Consider the following 21,296-nt stretch of genomic DNA (forward strand, 5'->3'; position numbering starts at 1 on the left):
AGTACAAGTTTAGTTATACATTTCTTTTATTAATTGTAAGCCATGAGAAGCCACATTTTGTCTCAACTAACTTCAATATTTTAATCATTTAATATTTAAAAATCCTGAGCACAATATCAAGTTAAAGAGTATTTGCTTTTTTTGGTCATTATTTGGCCAAAATGATTGTACTTCAGAGGCACTGTTGCCCATAAACAGAGGATATTCACATTCTCACAATAGCTATAATCACTGAACAAGTCACAGAGCAGCATGCAGAAGGGGAATGTACATTATAGTTCGGTTGAGATGTTAAATCCTTTAAAACTGCATTCATACACTGAAAAACACTGAAACCCACTCTAATAAAATGTTTAAAAGGTTTGTAGTTCTTTCCAGCTCCTAAAAGGAATTATTCACCCCTATACGAAGTTGTCACCTATGTTTTCTTCACCGACAATTCTCTGTAGGCCATTCTGCACAATTAATGAGGAAAGAATTTGGGAGACAAGCAAAATTGATTTGCTGCAACTCACTAATTATGCTGCAAAACCTATTTGAAGGTATTTGACAGACATTTTGTAGTTTTCTTGTAAGGCTTTAAAAAGAGTGTCTTTAAAAATGTACAAAAACATTACTAAGATGAATGATGTGAGCCAAGAGCAAAATGACTAGCTTTTTACAGATGTGCCTGAGAGGAACTTCCGTCATATTGGTAGTGGATTAAAGGACTGGCAGATATCTCATGGCCAGTATTATAAAATCTGTCTAGTCAATCAGTCTTTGAAATTTTAAAATGATGGAACTTCCTTTTACATGAAATGTAATGCCAACCACTCATCAATCACTGGTGTTTTGAAATTAACACACGGAAGATGCATATACTGTGATGGTTATTTATTGTACATGTGTCACTTCTTAGATGGCTTCCGTTTGAGACTCAGGGACCTCATGGAGCCAAACACTCTCCTCCCCAAGTCCCTCAGTGATCGAGAGCGCTGTAGGGACATCCGTGAGGTAGGGGATGGAGAGAAGGAAGGGGAGGAGAGAGGGGAGAGGGAATGGCAGCTGCCTTCCAGGCTTTGAGAGCGAGAGAGGTTGAAAAGGCTGGCGGTGGAGGACAGGCGTTTGTCTTCTTCCTTTGCTCTCAGCAATCTGATGCCTTCGTCTTTGCTGTGGCTCGTGCCACTTTGCCCCACATCTAATGAGGAAACCCAGTGCGCCTGCTTTTTGGGATCCTCGCCGTGGTTACGAGACACCAGCAAGCCTTGGGACTCACTCCTGAACAAAGCCCTCCTGGAAAGCCTGAGGCTGGTGCTGCGTCTTTCCCCATCTTCCTTCCCCCTCTTCTTTGACAAGATGGGAGAGTTCTCTACTTTTGGCCTCCTGTCATTATTGCTAGATGAAGCCTTCATCTTTCGATGCTCCCTCCTCCAGCTTCCAACGCTGTTCCTCCTCCATCCGTAGCCATACTCAGCTCTGTCCATCTCCTCTCTTTCGCTTTCGGACTCTTTGCTCCAGAGGCGTCCCTCAAAGCCCCTCCAGAGTTTGTGGGAGGTCTTCCTGGGTGTCTGGACTGCTGATCGCTCCCTCTCCGGCACCCCAGCCCAAACAGAGCTATAGTCCTCTCTCTTGGCATAGCTGCTTACTGTGGCTGCCCGGATCAGCTTGTGGGAGGCATGCTTTCCTTTATAAAGCCCCTCCCCCTCCACCGTCTTACACCCACCACTACCCCCACTCTGCCGAAGTGATCCACCCCTTGGTTGGACACCGCCATGATCCAAAGGAGAGCTCCTTGTATCGGTGCGTGGCAGGGAGCACTGGAAGGGCGCATCCCGTCGGAAAACAGAGAGAGGAGTGGCACCCAGAGGGGATGGCTGGAGAGGCCGGGGAGGGGAACGGCCCCTGGTGGTGGGGTGGGAGGCAGGGGAGGAGGCCGTGGAAGAGGCCGTGGAAGAGGGAAGGTCAGATGGGGAAGGGATTTGCTGGTAGTGGCATTGTGAGGAGTAGTGGGAAGATGGAATGTGGATGGACTGATAGGGGTGTATGGGGCTGCTGGAGTGTGAGAGAGGAGGGGTGAGGCTAGACTGAGACTGTGGAGAATGGGTGACACTGAGAGACAGCTGCATGGGTCTCTGGGGATTTAGGTCAGTTAGTCTAGTATAATCATGTGAATGATCTGTCTGGGCTTTCAGGTGGGTTTTACTGTGACCCCTCACCTCACCTGCAGGATCCGTTTGGAAGCAATCAATATCCAGCTCCACACCTTGTTCCATCAATCCCACCACAACAGCCCTAGAGAGGCCAGAGAGGCGTGAGATCTCCCCTACCATGTGGGAGTCTTCGCTCAGCTTGGGACTGGAGCCGGACTCTTGGATCAAGCTACTGCGCTGAGACCCTGGAGCTGATCCGGAGTTTGAACCAAACACTGATGGCCCAGTCTCAGGTGGAGCGCCGCTGCTCCAGTCTACCGAGCGGCAGAATACAGATGACCCAAATCCAGAAGTGGGTCCAGACCCTGAAGTGACCTCCAGGGAACTGCGGTGGCTCAGGCTGCTTGGACATGTTGAAATGCGAGGGCGAGCCCTAAGTGCTGGGGTGGGTGTAGTGGAGGAGAGTGATGTAGCAGAGGCCGTGGAAGTTGAAGAGATGTCGCTCCTCAAAGCTCCACAGCTGCCCTTTTTGGGATTGTCCACCAGTCCCCGGCTAGAATTTAAACCAGGAGTCAGGTTCAAGTTGAGGTTTAGATGCAGATTTATGTTCAAGTCCTCTCCAGTTGCTGAAGGAAGGTTACCCAGGTTGATAGAGTTTCTAGTAGCTTTTTTCCCAGTGGTGCTGAGGCTGATTCTGGCAGAGTTTCCCAGCAGTGACTTACAGGGAGTGATGCTGCCCCCTGGCAGAGTGGAGGGTGTACTGCGGCTCTCAAAGGCGGAAAGGGACTGGGTCGAACCGTGATTCGTGCCAGGGGTACAAAGACCTCTGTGCCTGACCTGACCAGGGGTCGCAGATGAAGTGAAATCGGAAGTGGCGGAGGTTACCCGGCTGTGGTACTGGCGAGCCAGTCGAGAGATGTATTGCTCCAGCTGGGTGAAAGAAGCTGGGCCAGGGGGCTGCTGAGGCAGAGTTGGATCAGCATTGGACTCTTGCAGTTCATCTAGTTGGGGTCCTTCAGGGCTCGGAGAGGCTGATTGCTCTTGGCTCTGGGAGGTGAAGAGGGGGCTCTGGAGGGCGACGGCATGCAGCGGGCTTGGGTAGGGGTACACCTCTTTGGTCCGACGGGACACCAGGTCAGTGCAGAAGCGAGGGTCCAGCTGGGGGTTTGGATGGAAGCAGGTGGTGGGGTCGAAAAGTGGGAGGAGGGAAGAAATCAGGGAGTCACTGAGTCCTGAGCAGAGGTCAGACAGAAAGCTCAGACCGGCCAATTCAATGTCACTTTGGACTGTAAGAGACAAGCAGAACATTTTTTTATTATTTTAGGTCATAATTCTACAATGTGTATACATTAATCTCTTTCCAGAGCTCCACTGATGTTTATAGCCAGAGCACTACTTTAAACCGTCTTCAGTTGACCTTTTTAAACCAGCTCTAGCTGACTGCTGCAAAGTCATATTTATACGGATGGCTTTACATGAAATTTGATCCATTACATGATATGGATCTATTGTCCAGCTCACCTGAAGGTGGTGTCCCTTCTGTTGGTTCAGTGTCTTCCTGGCCGCTCTGCAGTGAAGGCTGCTGTGGCCGCACTGCACCTTCTGACCACAGGATGTCAGTGTTGTCAGCGGACGGAGGGACCTGCTCCCACAGCTTCAGGGGTCTGGCTGGTGGTGCCGATCCTCCCTGAGCAGCGTCACTGGACACAGAGTAGCACGAGTCTGAGAGCGAGCTCCCGCTTACTGAATAGAAACCTTTAGAGGAAGAGAACAAAATAAATTCAGAACGTATGCTAGCATCTAAGCAATAATATCCAATCATTTTCCATAATACTCAGGGGCACCAATGGTGAAGGCCAGGAAACAGGGATGCCTAAAGACCTTTGATCTGTTTGTATTTCTCATTAATTCTATATATTAGGGGTTGCACTTATTCCTTAGCCGACTCCTATGTTGTGCTGTTAGTGAAGTTATTTATTTTTTCATTACTTGTTATGTTAGATTTAATTTAAGTGGAAAGAAAAGAAAATTTTTTTTTTTTTGGAGCAACAGGGCTAGTGTTGTTTGGATGTATATAAAGACAGTTAGTAGGGTCAGTAAAAACTAGCTAAACAAGACGTCACCTACACTAAGTGAAACAGTAACATAAATTCCAGGATAAAGGCGTCACAGTACTGGCTCCACCGTTTGACTGAAAAGTAACATGAAGGTACAACAGTGCAAAAACAGCGGTGAACACTTACAGTAGCTTAAAAAATGTCACACAAATCTACATTATAATTTACAATTTGGAGGAATAAGCATGAAACTATCTTCAAACTTAAAATAATCTTTCAGGTTTGAGTTGATTGCTTAAAATAGTATAAAAGAAAGCCTACATGAGTGCATAGCAGGGAGAAGAATGTCTGAGTTGGGTGCAGTAACACAGAGACCACAGTTACAATGGGAGTGGATAAGAGTTTGGCAACAAAGGCTGAAAAGTTGACAGTGAGAGAGAGAAAGAAAATCAGTGCCAAGCCCCAGAGTAAGACCAAGTAAACAAAAGTTTAAAAAAAGAAAATGGTTAATGTTTAACGGGATTTCTCTTACACAAGGTGAGCTGTAGTGATATCAGATGGTGACAAACTGTTTTGGTCACTGTTCAGGTCAGTGTTGTGGACCACACACTGTTGACGTGTGTGTGTGTGTGTGTGTGTGTGTGTGTGTGTGTGTGTGTGTGTGTGTGGGTGTGTGTACCTGAACTGGGTCTGGAGTCACTGTCCAGATGGACCGTTCCATTTGGGTCTGGTGTTGGTGGAGAGAGCAGGTCAGAGGGGGCATCCCAGGACAGAGTAGACCAGCGTGAGTTACTCCCCCTGCCAGATGAGGAGTGGACTGTCCCATCCCCCGAACTACTGCCACAGTCCTCTGGGCTGCTCTGACAGGGCAATACCACTATATCTGAGGGAGACTGCGCCTGATGAACACAAAACATGTGACAGATGAGGGCTGACCAGACTTGACAAAGTCAAATGTATTTGACCACAATATCTAAATACTGTTAGTATGATTATATGAATGTACATATTTGTCTGGGGATATAAAACGTTTGGTGATGTGGATAAAAAGGCCAACCAAGTAAAAACAAGTAGATAATTTTACCAAATCACAAGGATCAAATAAGTGCAGAAACAAATAGTATTTACAGCCATACAGAAAATTGACAATGTTTAGGCTGTAACATCATTGTAGTGGCCAAATTACCAAGATGATATTTGGTCTAATGTGATAAAGACGTGACCATACAATGGGTGTTATAACAATATTACTCATTAGGATACACAGTGCAGACGGGGCTTGTTTGGAAGGGAATTTTACCTTAGTGAAAAATATTGTACATTTTGGTGGGCTTAGTTCTCTAGATGTTCATGCATGATGATCATATACTGAAAGCAGTCCCTCATATACTGGTACCTCCCACCTCTTATTAAATCTTATTTTGAAATTTTAAGACAGCCTAGAGGTTTGCAGCATTAACCATGAGCTGCTGCGATAATCTCAACCTCAATTCTGAATGTAAGAAGAGTTGCTGAAAAGTGGGAGAAAAAAAATGTTCTCTTGTAGTTTACACAACACATGGAGAATACTTCTTTGGAAAATAAAAGCTTGGTCTATTTATAAAAACTGATTGCATGCCCCCAAACTATATTTTTTATAATCTTGAAAAATGTTTATGCAAATTAAATTTGGTTTCTTTCCACAAACAATACTAAAGAAGCATTGTTTTCATATGCTCATACTTCTCACCTCTTATTAAATCTCATCAATAAGTGTTGGACCAGGGTGCCCTGTAGGGGTCATAAAACAAAAAGGTCGGGAACCCCTAATTTAATCTTAAAGAATTTATTGTATTTTATAAGTTTATTATTCAAATATATTTAAATGTAAAATCTAAGTAGTGGAGTAAAAAGGGTTGCATTTCCCACTGAAAAGTAGTGGAGTAGAACTAGAAGGCATCAAATGGACTTAGGGCCCTATCTTGCACCTGGAGCAGAAAGCCCGATGCAAGTGTCTTTGCTATTTTAAAAGGTTGTTTTATGATTGTGTAGAGGATCCACACAGAGCTTGTGGCCTGACGTTTATACGTGCGCGTCAAGCCGTCTTGTATGTGGAGTGAGTGATAGAGCGGGGGAGAAGTGAGAGAGTGAAGGTGATTAGCTTTGGAGCGAGTATCGACTCAAGTCATAGTGAGAGAAACAATGTGTCTCCCCTGTGTTTTGTGACCAAGGTGGGACATCTGTGGCAGTGAAGGTTAACCCTCTCCTTGATTTTTTGTTGTTTATGGAGAAGGAGAACGAGGAAATGAGTCCGGTGTACCCCATACACAACCATAAATCGCTCTTAAGGTTGTCCAGCACTCACGTTGTATAAATAGCAAATGCACCTGCACCCTTAGGCGTGCTGGTCTTACAGGGAGGTGTGTTCAGAATTTTTGGCGTATTACAATCTTGGAGCAGCAGGAAGTGATTGTGCTATTTTCAACAAAAACCTGGTCTAACTTTAACAGCGCAGCATTTCATTGCTATTTTAACAGTGCATTAGTAAACACACAACTCTCTCTGTATTTCTCAGTATTGCTATGTTCAGAAGATTGTGTCATACGGCGACTTTTGCATGCAGAGACTTGAGTGAAGCGAATCCCCCCTCATGTTTTGTTTTATTTACCACGGAAGGCTTGCATCATAATGTGGATGCGCCGACAGTGTTGATGGTATTACATAGAATTCCTCATGGAGGAGACAGAAACTACGCACTATAGCTTTAAGTAAAGTATAAGTACCTCAAAACTGTACTTAAAGTATGGTACTTGAGTAAATGTACTAAGTTACTTTACAACACTAACAATAAACCCACTGTTTTACACTCATAACTCCTTGGCACCGCTTGTCTTTGTGAGAGTAGACACAGAGTTAGACCCGTGTTTAAAGACATGTATGTACATCCATTATATCATTTACCAGACACGCTCCGGTGATGTCACACCGCTTACCAGAACAGCCAGGAAATGGCGCGCACACACACACACACACACACACACACACACACACACACACACACACACACACACACACACACACACACACACACAGCAAAGTGCCTCCATTTGCTAGATTAGTAAGTGCTTGGTGGAGGAACCCCCCTCCTCCAATTATCCTCCAAATCCCCAACCCCTCCAGGACAGCAGCCAAGAGGAGCCCCTGCATTTGACTGATCGAGTCCAGACAACAGAACACTGTGAGTGGCACTGATCAATCCTCTTGTTACTGAGGAAACAATATAGGTAGTGACTCACTGCTGGGGTGACAGGAGAGAGGGGTGGGATTCAGAAGATAATGGGAGAAGACAGATGACGTAACAAAGAGCAGCCGGCGCGCCAGAAGGGAAGGGGGATGGAGTGAGGAGAAAAAAGGAAGGGAAAAAAGTGGGAGCAAGAGTTACAGACTTTGACCTGTTGTAGCCTTTCTTCCCCTTTTTCTGTGTGAATTAGGAGCTTCCGCTCACTCGTGTTTCTTTTTTTTTGATTTTTTGTTTTTTTTTTACGTCCAACTGATTTTAAAGTGAGTCGAGTTGAGTGGGTGACCAAAAAATAAAAAGGATTGAGTGAGAGGGATAAAAAAAAGAGACACAGAAATAAGAGAGTGAGTCACTGAATGAGGGAGGGTGAGGTGGGGAGTGGGTGAGCGGTTGCCGGGCGAGAGAGAAGGGCATCTGGAAGGACCCCTACCTCCCCCACACTCCCCTTGACAAATAATCCCCCCCCCTCCCCCCCCCTTCTGTAATATCCTACGAGCCCGCCGTCCCCGTGCTCACCATAGCTACTGCTGCTTGCTCTCTAACTCTCGCTTGCTTTTCCTCCCACACAGAACCACAACAGGCTCGGCGCAATGTTTAACTCAGCCTAAGGACACACAATCCAGGCTCGTTTTGACTCTCGCTTGCATGTGGGAACTGTTGTCTGTTCTGCCGCAAATTCCCACTCCCTGCAAATTCTTCTTACTGCCGTAAAAAGAACATATGTTTATCATTCTGCACTTGTACGGACCTCAACCTAAAGTCTATTTAAAGATATGATTAACCCTTTAAAAAGTCCCTTGAACATGTGTGACACACACACACACACACACACACACACACACACACACAGTATATCTGCAAAAAGTCCATCTCCTCAACATAACCCCCCAACAATATAATGCACTGCACATTACAGGATATAATATTACACAGAGACTAGTGCATGATCAAATCATAGGACCGACAAGTGGGTGGGGGTCTGCTCATAGCTCTGTAATATGATATTGCTTCATGTGAGATAGCAGGACAGCCCCTCTGGAACAATATGAACAAAATGTATGGGTCAATTGGACTATAGTGCTAGCGATTGCAGCTCCACAAGCAACATACCTCTTCTTAGTATTATGTCATTACAGCGAGACAAATGGCAGCGGTTGCCATGTTAAGGTCATTTGGTCAAACATGAGCGAGTGTTTGGTTAGAAGAACTTGCTTGTTCTACACAGCAATGTTTATTGTTTCATGCATTATTAATGTGGTATTAAAATTTAAAGACAGCCCACGCTGTGCATCTTCACCTTTGCCAGCCGATTGGAGTGATATGTTCTTCAGCTTTTCTGATATATTCAGGTGACTCTTTCATTGCACTTAAAAGTAGAGTTGTTGTTGTTTTTTGGTGAGTTTTGAAGGATCCCGAGGCAAGAGACAAGAGACAAAAGCTGTCTCACTCCACAAGTCAGGGTAATGGCTCTCCATGTAAGATGATGCTTTCCAATACTAAACCTAATTTCAAGACAGGCTGCCTTCTGTAATAGTGCACACAGCACTGCATATAGTGTAGACACACACACACACACAGTATTATGACTGCTACTACTCAATTATCTTTAGAATCGATTGATCTGCTGATTATCTTAAATAATTGATTAGACATTTGGTCTATAAAACAGCAGAATACTGTGGAGAATGATCAAGGTAAGGATATCAAATGTCTTCTTTTGTCAAATCAACAGCTTAAAACCCAAAGATAACAAATGACAAGAAAAGGCAACTCATTTTCAAATTTTGAAAAGCCCAAACCATTAGATTTGGGGCCTTTTTTTGCTTCAAAAATAAAAATGTAAAGATTTTGCTTAACAAAAAGCAGTTGCTGCTTCATTTTATGTCTATCATTATTTTCAACTAATTGCTGCAGCTCTTCTGTATATGTGAAGTAAGGGAAGCTCTGCAGCACACTCCTCCCCCCCACTCTTTTTCTCTGTGTGCATTCTTCAGGAAGGAGATTTTTATTTTTGAACATTTAACAGCAACAAATCAGTGTTTCAATTCAGCCTCGATACCAATTCTGAAGGCAAGAAGAGTTGCTTAAAAACTGTGACAAGATCAAAATGTCACAGACAATGGTAAGAAGCTCTGGTTTTTGCTTCCTACTTCTTTCAAAAACCTGCATGCGTCACAAATGCCGGAACACATCACAAGGTTGAAAATATGTCATTTTAAATTGTATTTTTCCAACAAAGACGACACCATACAGCCACAATCCAGACATGCCAAATATGGATTTGGACAGTCATAACTCCTACCCTTTCTCTGCTATAAGAGAGAAAAGGTGAATCACATTTCAAGAGTTTAATTCTAAAACAAAAAATTGAACAAAGCTGGTGTTGAAGTAGAGCACATTATATTGTGAGTCATCTAATCCCCAGCTCACAAAAACAGTTATATTTTGAAAAGCAGAACATCCTGCGTTTGTCACAGCAGTAAGTAATGAAGTCCACGGAAAATTAACAGAATGTGTTTGGGGACGACATTTTTACACTAAGCCTCACCATTGATGGTAGTAAATAAACATCTGCTCTCTCTTCTTTGTTCTCTGTCCAACTGCTGCTGTTTAAACTAGATGTCGTCACTTTTACAACTATTTGCCTCCATTTATGCATCATTTGTGTGTTTTGTGTTAGCAGGAGGTCGGCCCGGGCAGAGGGCAGAGGGCCAGCATGCTCTGCTACACTGGCAGCTCCCTTCAGAGGTGAGAATGAGCAATGCTGCTTGGCCTGTCAACGGGATATCTCAGCACCATGGGGGAACTACATAGGAGATGTTGGGAGGTGGGTGGCAAGGAATGCGGCACATTATGAGCCACACTTTCATGCAGATGCCCTCAGATGGGACTGAAATTTCTGTCCCTGCACTGATGAAAAAGGATTGTATTATTTTTATAATCATTTTCTTCTTCCCTTTAGTGCAAGCCTGTTATTATCGTGTCAAATAAAAACACTGTTCTGCAAAAAAGTGACCTCAGCTGTGGCCTGATTTAGACAGAACATTTGTACATGTATGAATGTGCGACAAGCTGTTGTCCCAAAACAGCTCATTATAGAAGTATCAGGCCCACATACTGTATTTACAGTGTAAAAACACTTTGTGCAAAGTGATCAGGATGAAGTGTCTGTTTCTCAGTAAAACAATAAAAAGGATATTACTGCAGCCAATAATTTGACATCTGAGATGGAAAAAAAACTACCAACACCAGCAGATCCTGAACATAACACAAACCTGTCATGTCACTGGTTTGTCAAATCTGGAAATGATCTCAAGATAATCCACGACAGACTAACACGCACATAACTGCAGTCTTTGCACAATGCAGTGAATTAGGTCCATAGAAAAAAGTCAGTCTATTATTTTGTTATGGTGTTTTGAGCTTATGGAGCAATTTCACTATTGTGGGAGAATTATTTCATTGAAAATGGCGGAAAGGGGCAGTTATTGTTAGAATTGGTGCCCTATAATTAAAAAGTACACAACAGGCTGTTGTATCTCATGAAGCTGAAACTAACCATTAGTTTCTTGAGTTTGTCCAATAAAATGTCAAAAAGAATAGAGGAAAATGCCCATCACAATTCCCCAGTGGCCAAGGTGACAGCTTCAGATTGCTCACTCCTAAACCAAAATATATTCCTTTTCAAAATAGTTGCTGTCAATACTCTTAATACTTGACTAATCGACTAGTTTTACAGCTCTATATATTCATTATTGTCTTGCCAGTGACCATTTTAGATCATGTATTAAGTCTCTCATTTCTAACCGGAAAAAGTTGCTGGATGCACTCATAGGCATCTTTGTCCTCTTATCTCCAACAGATTCTTTTCATCATGACGTCTTCATTGGTTCAAATATAGTTCATGTTCACTAATAAGAGACCAGACAGCTCCAGTATCCAGGCCTCCAGGATGCGACCTATTCACATCCTGTCCTCCTGCATTACGTTAACCCACATTGCCCTCATTCTCAACCCTAGGATTGGAAATAGGTTAATTATATGTGTATGATTGAAGATCACCCTTCCTAACCTTTGTGAATAAAGTCACAGATCACTGGAGTATTCGGGATTTCACAATAAAAGATCAACATTGCACAGTTTAGCTCTGATGACCTACAGTGATGGAGTCTACCTTCATATTGTGATCAGAGTGATTTGAATGCAAACTGGGTGCCAAAGTGACCTTTACAGCTGAGGAGCTTACTGACCAGAGCCAAAAAAAACTGTCTGCTTGCTGGTTTGTGTGATTATGCCTGCACCTGATTTTAGCGCCTAACCCACCACATCCTCCTGTCTAACCTTGAGGCAGGGCACAGAACCAGCCAGATAGGAGCTGGTCCTGGTACCCTGACCTCCATGACATTTGCTCCATGTGACGGTCACACACACACTGCTGCTGTGGAAAATGATCGGGCATGCTTGGATGGTCCCTGGCATCATCTCACTCAGTTGGGTGTTCAGCCCTCGGCACAGCCATGCCCCGCCAGGCAGTGATAAAATATGTCTACTGAGGCGCAGAGGGACTGGCTTGTTGGCAGATCACCATCATCCCCGCATCCATATTTAACAATCTCGTCATGTAGAGCGCACTGACTGACCTGTTGCCTGCGGGGTGTCGCAGAGCCACGCTTGGCTTCCGAAGCGGCGATCTCCGGGGTTCCGCTCCCCTCCTTCGCGCATGGTTCTTCGGCTTTGGCGGTAGTGGAAGCTCGGTGATCCAGAGCGGTGTCCACCATCTCCAGGTGTTTGTACCTGAGCAGCTCCAGCTCCAGCACCCCGGCCAGCGTCGCGTTGAGGCGTTCTCCGATGCGGACGCGGTCAGTGCCCGACCAGAGCGAGTTCACGCAGCCGCGGCGGCCAGCCATCCTCGTCGGGGTGCCCGGCAGGCGGAACCAAGGCACACCGCTGACCACCGCTCAGTTGCAGTGCAATGGATGAGACGAACGAGTTGGCTATGGCGCAGCTCCAGGTAGAGCAACACAGGTCCGGACGAGCGATAGCAACATAGTAGCCTGCTTAGCCGCTTGGATCAATGCGATAGCGGAAATTTAATCACCATCTCTAACGTGCCATGCAGTTACAGCCTACAGCTTCAGGCAGCCGTGCTGACTGGCACAAGACTAGAATTAATTAATCCAACGATGCACCGAGGGAACCTCAACGAGCCATGTCTTAAATTCCTGTTGACACAATCCTCTGTCTTTTTTAAATGTCACTTATAAGCGTCTCGGTCCATTGGAGTTACCATGGTGCTGTGCTCCTGCAGGCTGTGTTCCCTATGAGACAATGTAAAAGACAGACGGAGGGTGATAGCGTTACATGTGGGAGCACGCAGCGGAGAGGAGGAGCCACTGCACCAGAGCCGCACACCGATTGGACAGGGAAGTTTTTCGAATGAACGTATGCGAAAACCCCCCGAGTGTCCAACTTCACTGTTCAGGATGCCAGAGGTCAAATGCTCACATTCCTACAGTGTCCCCATAGTGAGGTTACAAAATGACCTCATCGTGCGCTGTAGTACCCTATATTATCATTTGGTACACAATACTAAAGTTTTAATGTGAAAATGGAGGCTATGGTAGGATCCTCCAGCATACAGTCTTCAATAAAAAAAAAAGAGAGGATTATTTAGGCAATTATGTTTCTGTGTTATTCTGCATGTTAGACCATGACAACTGGTGCAGTGCACTTTGCTCTTGTGCCACCTTTCAACCAGCAGAGGGCGATCTTCATCCACAACAGAGAAATGTCCCTGGTAAACATGTTGGACCACCAGCCTGTGCGTCCACAGGCTGGTGGTCTAACATGTTTTACTTATCTGAGTAAAACTATTAAGTACACTCAGTTGCTGGTTTATTGACAGTGGGGAGCATAAAGTCTTAGAAACAAATCTTTCATGAAGGATGTATTGCAGTTGTTGTATCAGACTGCTTTAATTTGTGTACCCTTAAACTGGCAACTGAGTTTATATAGTAAAACGCTAGTCCTTACTGCATTATATTCTTAAACATCTACAGCAGAATTTTTTTTTTATTGTTATCATCATCATTATCATATTGAAATACAGTTTGGAGATACGGCACTTGTGAGAGTCACAGTATTTAAACCACATTAATGGATTAGTGTCAGGGCCCAAACCCCCTGGCCTTCGCCTGAAAAATATCCCTCCAAGAGGCACATACCAACCACAAAGAGATGCAAAATGACTACAAAGAGACAAAAAACTTCTACAAAGAGAGTCAAAAAGACACAAAACCACATAGATATAGTTAATACAAAGAGACGGGAATCAACAAAAAAAAAGGAAAAAGCATCACAGAGTCTGGCTCTTGGTAAAGATGTTGGGCCTTTTTGCATGTCAGTGTACAGGGGGCTAATCCGTCCATGTCTTCACGTCAACACTCCACTTAGTGATACTATTGATCACAACATTCTCAGACGTTGCTGAACCAAGAGTTAACAACTGTAATGTGGCCAGCATGCCTAAGAAACAGTGTGTGTCAAAGGTCAGAGTCGAATGGAGAGCATTCAAACCTCATGATAAGGTGGTCTGAAACATGTCATGTGGTGTTTGTGTTCCTTACATGGTGGGCCGCCCTCATTACACTCCTGCCTACACAGCAGCACCCAACATCACCAGTAGATGCGAGAATGCCCGATTAGATAACCAGTATGTGTGAATGTGCATTCACACTGCCCACCAGGACCAGGAGTGTGTCTTTGTTTGTTGGTGTCCCATTTCAGCTCCTCCCAGCTCCTTCTCCCATAAAACACCAGCGGCCGGAGCAGCTTAGTGGGGTTTTGCTGACTTCCACCCGAGGGGACTTCACTGTCAGCCCGGGAAAGACCGCCGTGCCGCCTCCAACACCGCTGGCCTGTAAACCACCCCGAGCAACAAACATGGCTCCTTTTGAGAAATCTATGGAGATGATGCCCTTCAAGCAGAGAAAATGCCTCGGTAAGTCACATTCCGTTGCTTGAATTAAAACATTAACCTCACACTCTATTGATGCTTTTGTTAAAAGTGTGAAATGTCTATAAAAATATTTATTTTTAGAAACAAGAAAAGATGAAGTGTGCAGCATTCGGACAAAATTCCCCAACAAATTGCCTGTGAGTGGATTTTCCATACAAATACAAAACATTTAATCACCAGTGTCAAAACTTTATGGTGTGTGTGTGTGTGTGTGTGTGTGTGTGTGTGTGTGTGTGTGTGTGTGTGTGTGTGTGTGTGTGTGTGTGTGTGTGTGTGTGTATTGGCACCAGCCGCTTACCCCAGATGTGTTTCCTTGTCTCCAGGTCATTGTTGAACGTTACCTCCGTGAAAAGACTCTTCCCCTTTTGGACAAAACTAAGTTCCTGGTTCCCTTCGAGCTCACTTTGGGTCAGTTCCTCTGCCTGCTCAGGTAAATAATTTGTGACACTGTGTGCTCATAGAATCAATAAACCTTCTTCTCAACCAGCTTGTTTTGGAGTTTTCTAGACTTTATCTTCTCAAGCCAACCCTCCCTTCTCTCCACTTTCCCCCCTAAGCTGTCAGGTATGGTATTGTTCTCTGCCTGCCTCCCTCATACTCTCTTTTTTTGTCCTAAAAATCCGTTGTTGTATCCATCCTTTCTCCACCTCTCCAACTGTCTCTTTCTTAATTTCAGGAATAAGATTGCTCTGGATTCGACCCAGGCTCTGTTCCTCCTAGTAGCAGAGAAGAGCATGTCCTGCATGTCCTCCAGTATGGGGGAGGTTTATTCCCGCTACAGTGACACTGACGGCTTCCTCTACATCACCTACGCCTCGCAGGAGATGTTCGGAGCACCTCAAACATCAACCGGGCGCCCCTGCTAAGCAGATAGAGCATGCAAATGACTGAACCGATAGTGGAGGCACCACACAACCAAACTGGAGGAATAAAGAGCCAAGCAGAGGCTGTTGTTGTCCAGCCCCAAAATGCATTTCAGCCTACCTCATGAAACTTTCTGGACTTTCAAATGCAGCAAATCACCTGTTTCTTCATGCTCTGACTCCTGGACAAGACTCAGCCTGATGATGATGTCTTTGTTTTAGACTGAGTGTTTGTGAGATTCAATACAGATGCATTTTTCTTGGTCTGTTTCAGGGCTTTGCTGGTCAAACATGTTAATATCTGCCCTTCAGATACATTGCTGGAATTCCAGTTTAGTGTAAAACCACCATCTTCTCCACTCTAAACAAACAGGGTCAATGTGTTGCTGGTAATCAGACTCCTTTTTTTAGCACTTATCTCCCCCTGACTCTCTTTTCTTCAATTGCCTCTTCATCCTCGTCCTTTCCTAAAAAATGTGAAACTATGCTCCGGACTCTTGAGGCCCTCATTGAAAACCTGGATGTCACTTGAATGCTGAATTATTTGTTCTGTATCCAGCTGTCAGAAGAGCAAACAATAAATCTTTATCATTTTAATTGATTGACTTTGTGTGATATTTACTTACAGTTTTTAAAATATTTAAAGTTGTTTGGCTGCTAGCAAAGAGGTAGTCTTTTCAAATCTTTACAAAATGTCAACTTTTTTGGGGACAGTTGTGTTTTTTAGTTTGAACTCCAGATGTTTTGATGTCATTGAATACAGTCTGAATGGGTTTAGATTTTTGTCAAACCACGCAGAAGCTTTTTAAACTTGCATGTTAAATTAAAGGTTCAAAAGTAGACATTGTTTCATAACATCTTAATGCTTGTTAGGGTGGTTACTACCGGTGATTTTACGGTGCACTTATACTCTAGTCTATATCCACTACGATTTATGAGGACTATGGTTAACTGCTCCTCAGACCTCTGCAGGGTAAATTGAGAGCTAGACTATTTGTCCAATCTGAGTTTTCTCTTGCATGACTAAAACAACTTTTGAACGTACACGTTCCACCAAAACAAGTTCCTTCCCGAGGCTATTGTGCAGGACGGAGCTTAGCACCGCCCATGATGATTGTGATTGGTTTGAAGAAATGCCAATAAACCAGAGCAAGTTTTTCTCCCATCCTGGAATGCTGTGTGGACTCGACAGACCCTCCTCTGCAGTGCTGCGAAAGAAGGTCTGGCAAAGTGTCTACTTGTACTCAGACAGTGTTGGGAAAGTTACTTCAAAAATGTAATACATTATAAACTACTAGTTACTGAGAGTAATAAGTTATATTACTATGTTACTGCCTCTGAATTGTAATGCATTACACTACTTTTGCATTACTTTCACCAAAGTAAAAGCGGCAGTTTGACTTGGGAGCTAGCTTGTGAATTTTACCAGTGGATCGATTAAGTCCCCTCTTTATCCACATCATAGATTACATAACATTTTGAATAATTTATATGAATATGCAAAGTAACTACAGCTATAAAATAGATAATTAAAACGTACAAGAGGCAGGTAGGAGAATGAAAATACTCAATTAAAAGTACCTTACAGTTGTATTGAAGTATGGCATTGTTGTAAAATATTTGTTTAAAGCACTTGAATAAGAAATTCATGTTATTTAGATTAAAGCAGTCTAAAGGAAATGGTCAATTATAATGTGATTAAAACATACTATATCTACAATATTTACAGTACTTGATTTAAAGCTGAAATGTGAAAAGGTAAACAACTTAAACAGTGATTTAGTTTTACTGCTAACCGTCACAGGAAGTGCTTTTATTTTGAAGTAGCCTACACGGAAGCTGTCTATTGTATACTCTTGCTAGCTTACTGAGATGAACGCATGACGCTAGGTGCAAAACTTGTCCGTCTGCTCGCTTTCTTGTTTGTATAAAGTCCTGCAACATATTGAACAGTAAATTATCACAGTAAAAGACAAGCGTCTTTGGTCGTCATTCAAAGCCATTCAACTACAGGCATAGTTACTCTCCACGGCTGATAAAATGCAATAATATTTCGTATTGAGCTATCCGCAGCAGCTCGGTCCTGACGTACAGTCACCTTCTGTCGGACCTGTCTGGTTCTGGCTCTGACTACGGGAACAGAGACGGGTGTAATAACTCAAGAAGCTAATATTCATCTCGCAGATGTATCTAATTATCCATCGATATCAGCAGCAGGAAATAAAACTCCCGGCTTTTTTCCCTGTTAAGAAATGTTTGGAGGTATTCTTAAAAAACAAAACAAATCACCACTAAAATGCGTTGTAACTCGCGTTTCTGAGATTTTAACGAGTATAATATTATCAAGATTTAAAGGAGTTATTGCGTTACAGTAAAAGGAATGCTGTAATTGCGTCCCCCCCAACACTGTACACACAAGTGCCACCAGTGGCGTAAGGTAAGGAGAATTCCGGTCGATTTCAACACGTAGCTCCGTTGTCTGTAAATTTGGAGTGCTATCAGTGGAGAGAAAAACTAAAACAATTGGTGCTGCCTATACAGTGTTAACCTCCTGCTAGAGTTAGCACCCAACCCAACAGGCTTAAACAGGGAAAGTGTTGACCTTGTTTTTTAGTGATTCCTTTCGAGTGAACACAGTAAATCGGACTGCTGTAGATGTGAAAGAAATGCATGAAAGTTGTGCTAATTCAGCTCTGTTAGTTCAGGTGTTGATTCGGGACCGTCTACAAACTACAACATCTTAAAGAGATACAAACATATAAAAAAATGAAAATTGAAAAATAGCAGGAGGCAATTTATATTTAAGGTAAGTTTGTAGACACAACCTTATTCAATAATAAATTGATAGCCTACATATTTGTTTAATCTCTTTTCAATGTTGTAGTTTGTAGATGGTCCCTAAGCACTTTAACTGCCGTCTCAACACCAGAACTTTTAACACAGCAGAATTAACATTAGCTTTTATGCATTTCTGTCACATCTACTGCAGTCTGAATCACTGTGTTCACACAGAAAAGAACCACTTCACATGGTTTGGCACTTTTATTGACATTCTGAACATGTTAAGAGGCAAAAAACACATTTTAAAACTTGCCCTGTTTAAGCCTGTTGGGTGCTAACAATAGCTGGAGCATAACACAGTGTGAGCAACAACAATTGGTTTAATTTTTCTCTCTGCTGACACCACTCCAAGTTTACAAAGAGAGCTACATGTTGGAATTGACCGGAATTCTAGGCCCTAGTGCACGCAATCTGCCGTTTTTATGTTTGAAAGGCATGACATGCTCACTTGGCTTGCAGATAGCAGATTTGGCACACAAACTAGTACCAGTGGGGCACCTGGGTAGCTCACCTTGTAGAGCGCATGCCCACATACAGAGGTTTCATTTCTTGACGCAGTGGCCGCGGGTTTGACTTCAACATGTGGCCCTTTGCTGCATGTCATTTCCTCTCTCCCCTTTCATGTCTTCAGCTGTCCCAAAAGCCTAAAATCTTTTTTTTTTAAAGCTACATTCATCGTCTTGTGACATGATCAAATGGAGACTTGACATTGGACAACGTAAATCTACATATTAGGGCGTACCCAGCAGTATTTGCACATCTGTACATGGCAAAACTACCAAAGAAAATAAAATCCTATATTTCTTTAAATAAGTAGTTTTGAGATTACTACTACTATTTTACAAAAACAAAGAAAGCACAAGGCAGGTAAAACCAGACAGGACTAGACAGAGAAACAGACTATCAAAATAAAACAAGAAACAACAGACACGAAACAGGAAATAACACTAGGCGACAAGGGAGGAAACTAGGAGTATAACAGAAAACAAGAAACAGAACAACTGCACAAAAATAACAGAAATAAACAACAAAACCTCAAAACCATTAGAAGCCCTAACACGGGGTCCCTCATTCCTCACCTGCCTCTCAGAAATGGCACTCCTTCCACATGATTGTGTCATGTAAGCTTTACACAATGAACTCTCTGCAGGGGTCAGTGTGTCAGAGGGTGGAGTATTTTTAGATGTAGAGGTGAACACTGAAAGAGAGAGGGGGTACAAAAAAGAGTCAGGGGGGGAGTGATGGGAATACAGATGAAAAACAAAGAAGCAGCAAAACAGGGAAAAGCGTCTCTCCGTAAACATGTGGATGAAAAGGAGGGAAAAGAGATGGAAAGGAAAATAGTGAGATCCGAATGGACAGGAAAAAGGAAACACTGTATAGTGGAGATATACAGTGGGGGGAGTGAGACAGCTATCCAAACACACAGGAACGTACAGTCACTTCACATCAGTGTGGGCATTCAAGCAGCTCTCTGTCAATATATTATCATTCCAGAACAACCCTGAAGCTACTGCAAGCTGTAAATTATCTAATGCATGTCAGCAGGCCTACTAATGCTCAATCATTTATGTAAATTAATGCTAGAAAAATACAACCTACAATTTACACCAAAACTGACACACTAACAAAGTTATTTTTGTCAAATGTATGGCACACATAAATGTTTCAGTCTGTACTTCTTCTCTCTGATGTAGAAGAAAGTCTGGGCTTCTAAACCATTTATTCTGGTTGGAACATATAATGATATCTAATTTATTTTAAAGATTTTAAATTTTATTGTGTATCTGTTTTCATATTTCTTATTATGATATATTTATTGCTGTTATTGGATCCATTTGATCCTTTTGATCTTTGACTATGCTGTACATAGAAGTCTGTCTTACATGTTTTATAGCCAATGGTCTGGTCTTGTTCAGAGTCCCAACCTGTAGATCAAGGACACAGGATAAATTCGGGGGTGTACAAAGTCATACAAAATAATGTATTATTTTCTCTATCGCTTTTTTTGCAAAAATTACGGATATTTTCACCTGTTGAGGCCTCACAAATCCTTCAAATGAAACAATCCAAGAAGGGACATCCTTCTTTGATTTAACTGCTTACAACTCATGGCCATAACCTCCAACAAGGGATCCTAAACTATATTTTAAAAAGGTCACAACTGAAAGAGGATGGGAATTGCTGTCGTAAGCGCTGCTGCTGTTTTGGCTGAGACACTCCAGGAGAAAATAAGAAAGGACACAACCATACATAGTGGAAAAAATTGGCCCTAACATGTGTGAGGCTATCCAAAAACACTACCTGCAATAACTTATCAAGACACAAGAGAGCGCCTCTGGACTTTATCAAAGATTAAATCTGCCACTGTCGGAAAAAATAACTGGAAAGCCCCCTGTGTACCCATCACTCACTGACAATCTAGTGAATCAGTGTCCAGAACTTCAATGAGTCTCCACAGAGGGCTGAGTGTGCTGATGAGGGAGAGAAGCATGACTCTCAGTGCAAAGGGAAATTGAAACGTGACACCGTTTCTCAGAGGAGAATTGGTGTTCCGCTCTCGCCACAAAAATTGGACAACAGCCAGGTGATGTTGAGGATGATAGATGTAAAATAAGGCACCGATGTGGGGAAAATGTAAACATGCATGCAGTGAAAGATATAGTATGGGAATGTGTTTATATAGTTCTTGGCCTTGCATCAATCACCTGGCTGCTGCTGCCTTGACTAACAAGGTTCACGTTGGGGGAAAAAATCATATAATTTCTTAAAATGTACTAACAAACATTGAGGTGTATCTGATTTACGTTTGTTATACTTACATGCTATTTGAATTATGCAAACAGTACCAGTCGTAGCAGATTCACACCTGCTAACTCATGTTATATAATAGTACATGTTAACGTGAATGTAAGGTGAAGTTATAAGCAGACAGCTTCATCTCTATTCAGACTCCCAATATGACTTTAATAAAAATACAGCTTCCTGTCTTTCTCTTTATTATTTGTGCTTGTCTGCTTGAGCCTGGACTGAATTTCTAGTTGTGTAAATTGTCTCCATGTGTCCTGAAAATGCTCCAAAGAAAGACTCAAGTATCTGCCTCCACTG

At 43.0% G+C, this 21,296-nt stretch overlaps 2 protein-coding genes across 3 annotated transcripts; one reads left to right on the forward strand and one right to left on the reverse strand.

Moving 5' to 3' along the window:
• Positions 1 to 8: 8 nt before the first annotated feature.
• si:ch211-168f7.5 (mucin-17) lies at positions 9 to 12,439 on the reverse strand. Of its 2 annotated transcripts, none has more exons than XM_034883695.1 (4): positions 12,107 to 12,439; positions 4,869 to 5,088; positions 3,654 to 3,887; positions 9 to 3,418 (listed from the first exon to the last, which is right to left on the reverse strand). In XM_034883695.1, exons 1-4 carry the CDS (start codon positions 12,371 to 12,373, stop codon positions 891 to 893), a joined length of 3,249 nt encoding a protein of 1,082 aa, XP_034739586.1. In that variant the 5' UTR covers positions 12,374 to 12,439; the 3' UTR covers positions 9 to 890. The 2 variants fall into 2 exon arrangements, with proteins under 2 accessions (XP_034739586.1, XP_034739587.1); XM_034883696.1 differs by having other exon boundaries at positions 4,869 to 5,082; positions 12,099 to 12,204.
• Positions 12,440 to 13,810: 1,371 nt separating this feature from the next.
• On the forward strand, positions 13,811 to 15,944 carry map1lc3cl (microtubule-associated protein 1 light chain 3 gamma, like). Its single transcript, XM_034883700.1, has 4 exons — positions 13,811 to 14,466; positions 14,566 to 14,621; positions 14,808 to 14,914; positions 15,161 to 15,944. Exons 1-4 carry the CDS (start codon positions 14,181 to 14,183, stop codon positions 15,348 to 15,350), a joined length of 639 nt encoding a protein of 212 aa, XP_034739591.1. The 5' UTR covers positions 13,811 to 14,180; the 3' UTR covers positions 15,351 to 15,944.
• Positions 15,945 to 21,296: the final 5,352 nt, after the last annotated feature.

The sequence above is a fragment of the Etheostoma cragini genome, chromosome 10, assembly GCF_013103735.1.
Source record: "Etheostoma cragini isolate CJK2018 chromosome 10, CSU_Ecrag_1.0, whole genome shotgun sequence".
NCBI lineage: Eukaryota > Metazoa > Chordata > Actinopteri > Perciformes > Percidae > Etheostoma > Etheostoma cragini.

What these genes read in the sequence shown, in the direction of transcription:
- si:ch211-168f7.5 (XM_034883695.1), bottom strand. Translation starts at nt 12,373, where the DNA reads ATGGCTGGCCGCCGCGGCTGCGTGAACTCGCTCTGGTCGGGCACTGAC. An exon ending in CGACACCCCGCAGGCAACAG is followed by an intron (nt 5,089 to 12,106) that starts GTCAGTCAGTGC and finishes TGTGTTCATCAG; the next exon opens with GCGCAGTCTCCCTCAGATAT. An exon ending in TGACTCCAGACCCAGTTCAG is followed by an intron (nt 3,888 to 4,868) that starts GTACACACACCC and finishes CTTCCTCTAAAG; the next exon opens with GTTTCTATTCAGTAAGCGGG.
- map1lc3cl (XM_034883700.1), top strand. Translation starts at nt 14,181, where the DNA reads ATGTGTGAATGTGCATTCACACTGCCCACCAGGACCAGGAGTGTGTCT. An exon ending in CAAGCAGAGAAAATGCCTCG is followed by an intron (nt 14,467 to 14,565) that starts GTAAGTCACATT and finishes ATTTATTTTTAG; the next exon opens with AAACAAGAAAAGATGAAGTG. An exon ending in AATTCCCCAACAAATTGCCT is followed by an intron (nt 14,622 to 14,807) that starts GTGAGTGGATTT and finishes CCTTGTCTCCAG; the next exon opens with GTCATTGTTGAACGTTACCT.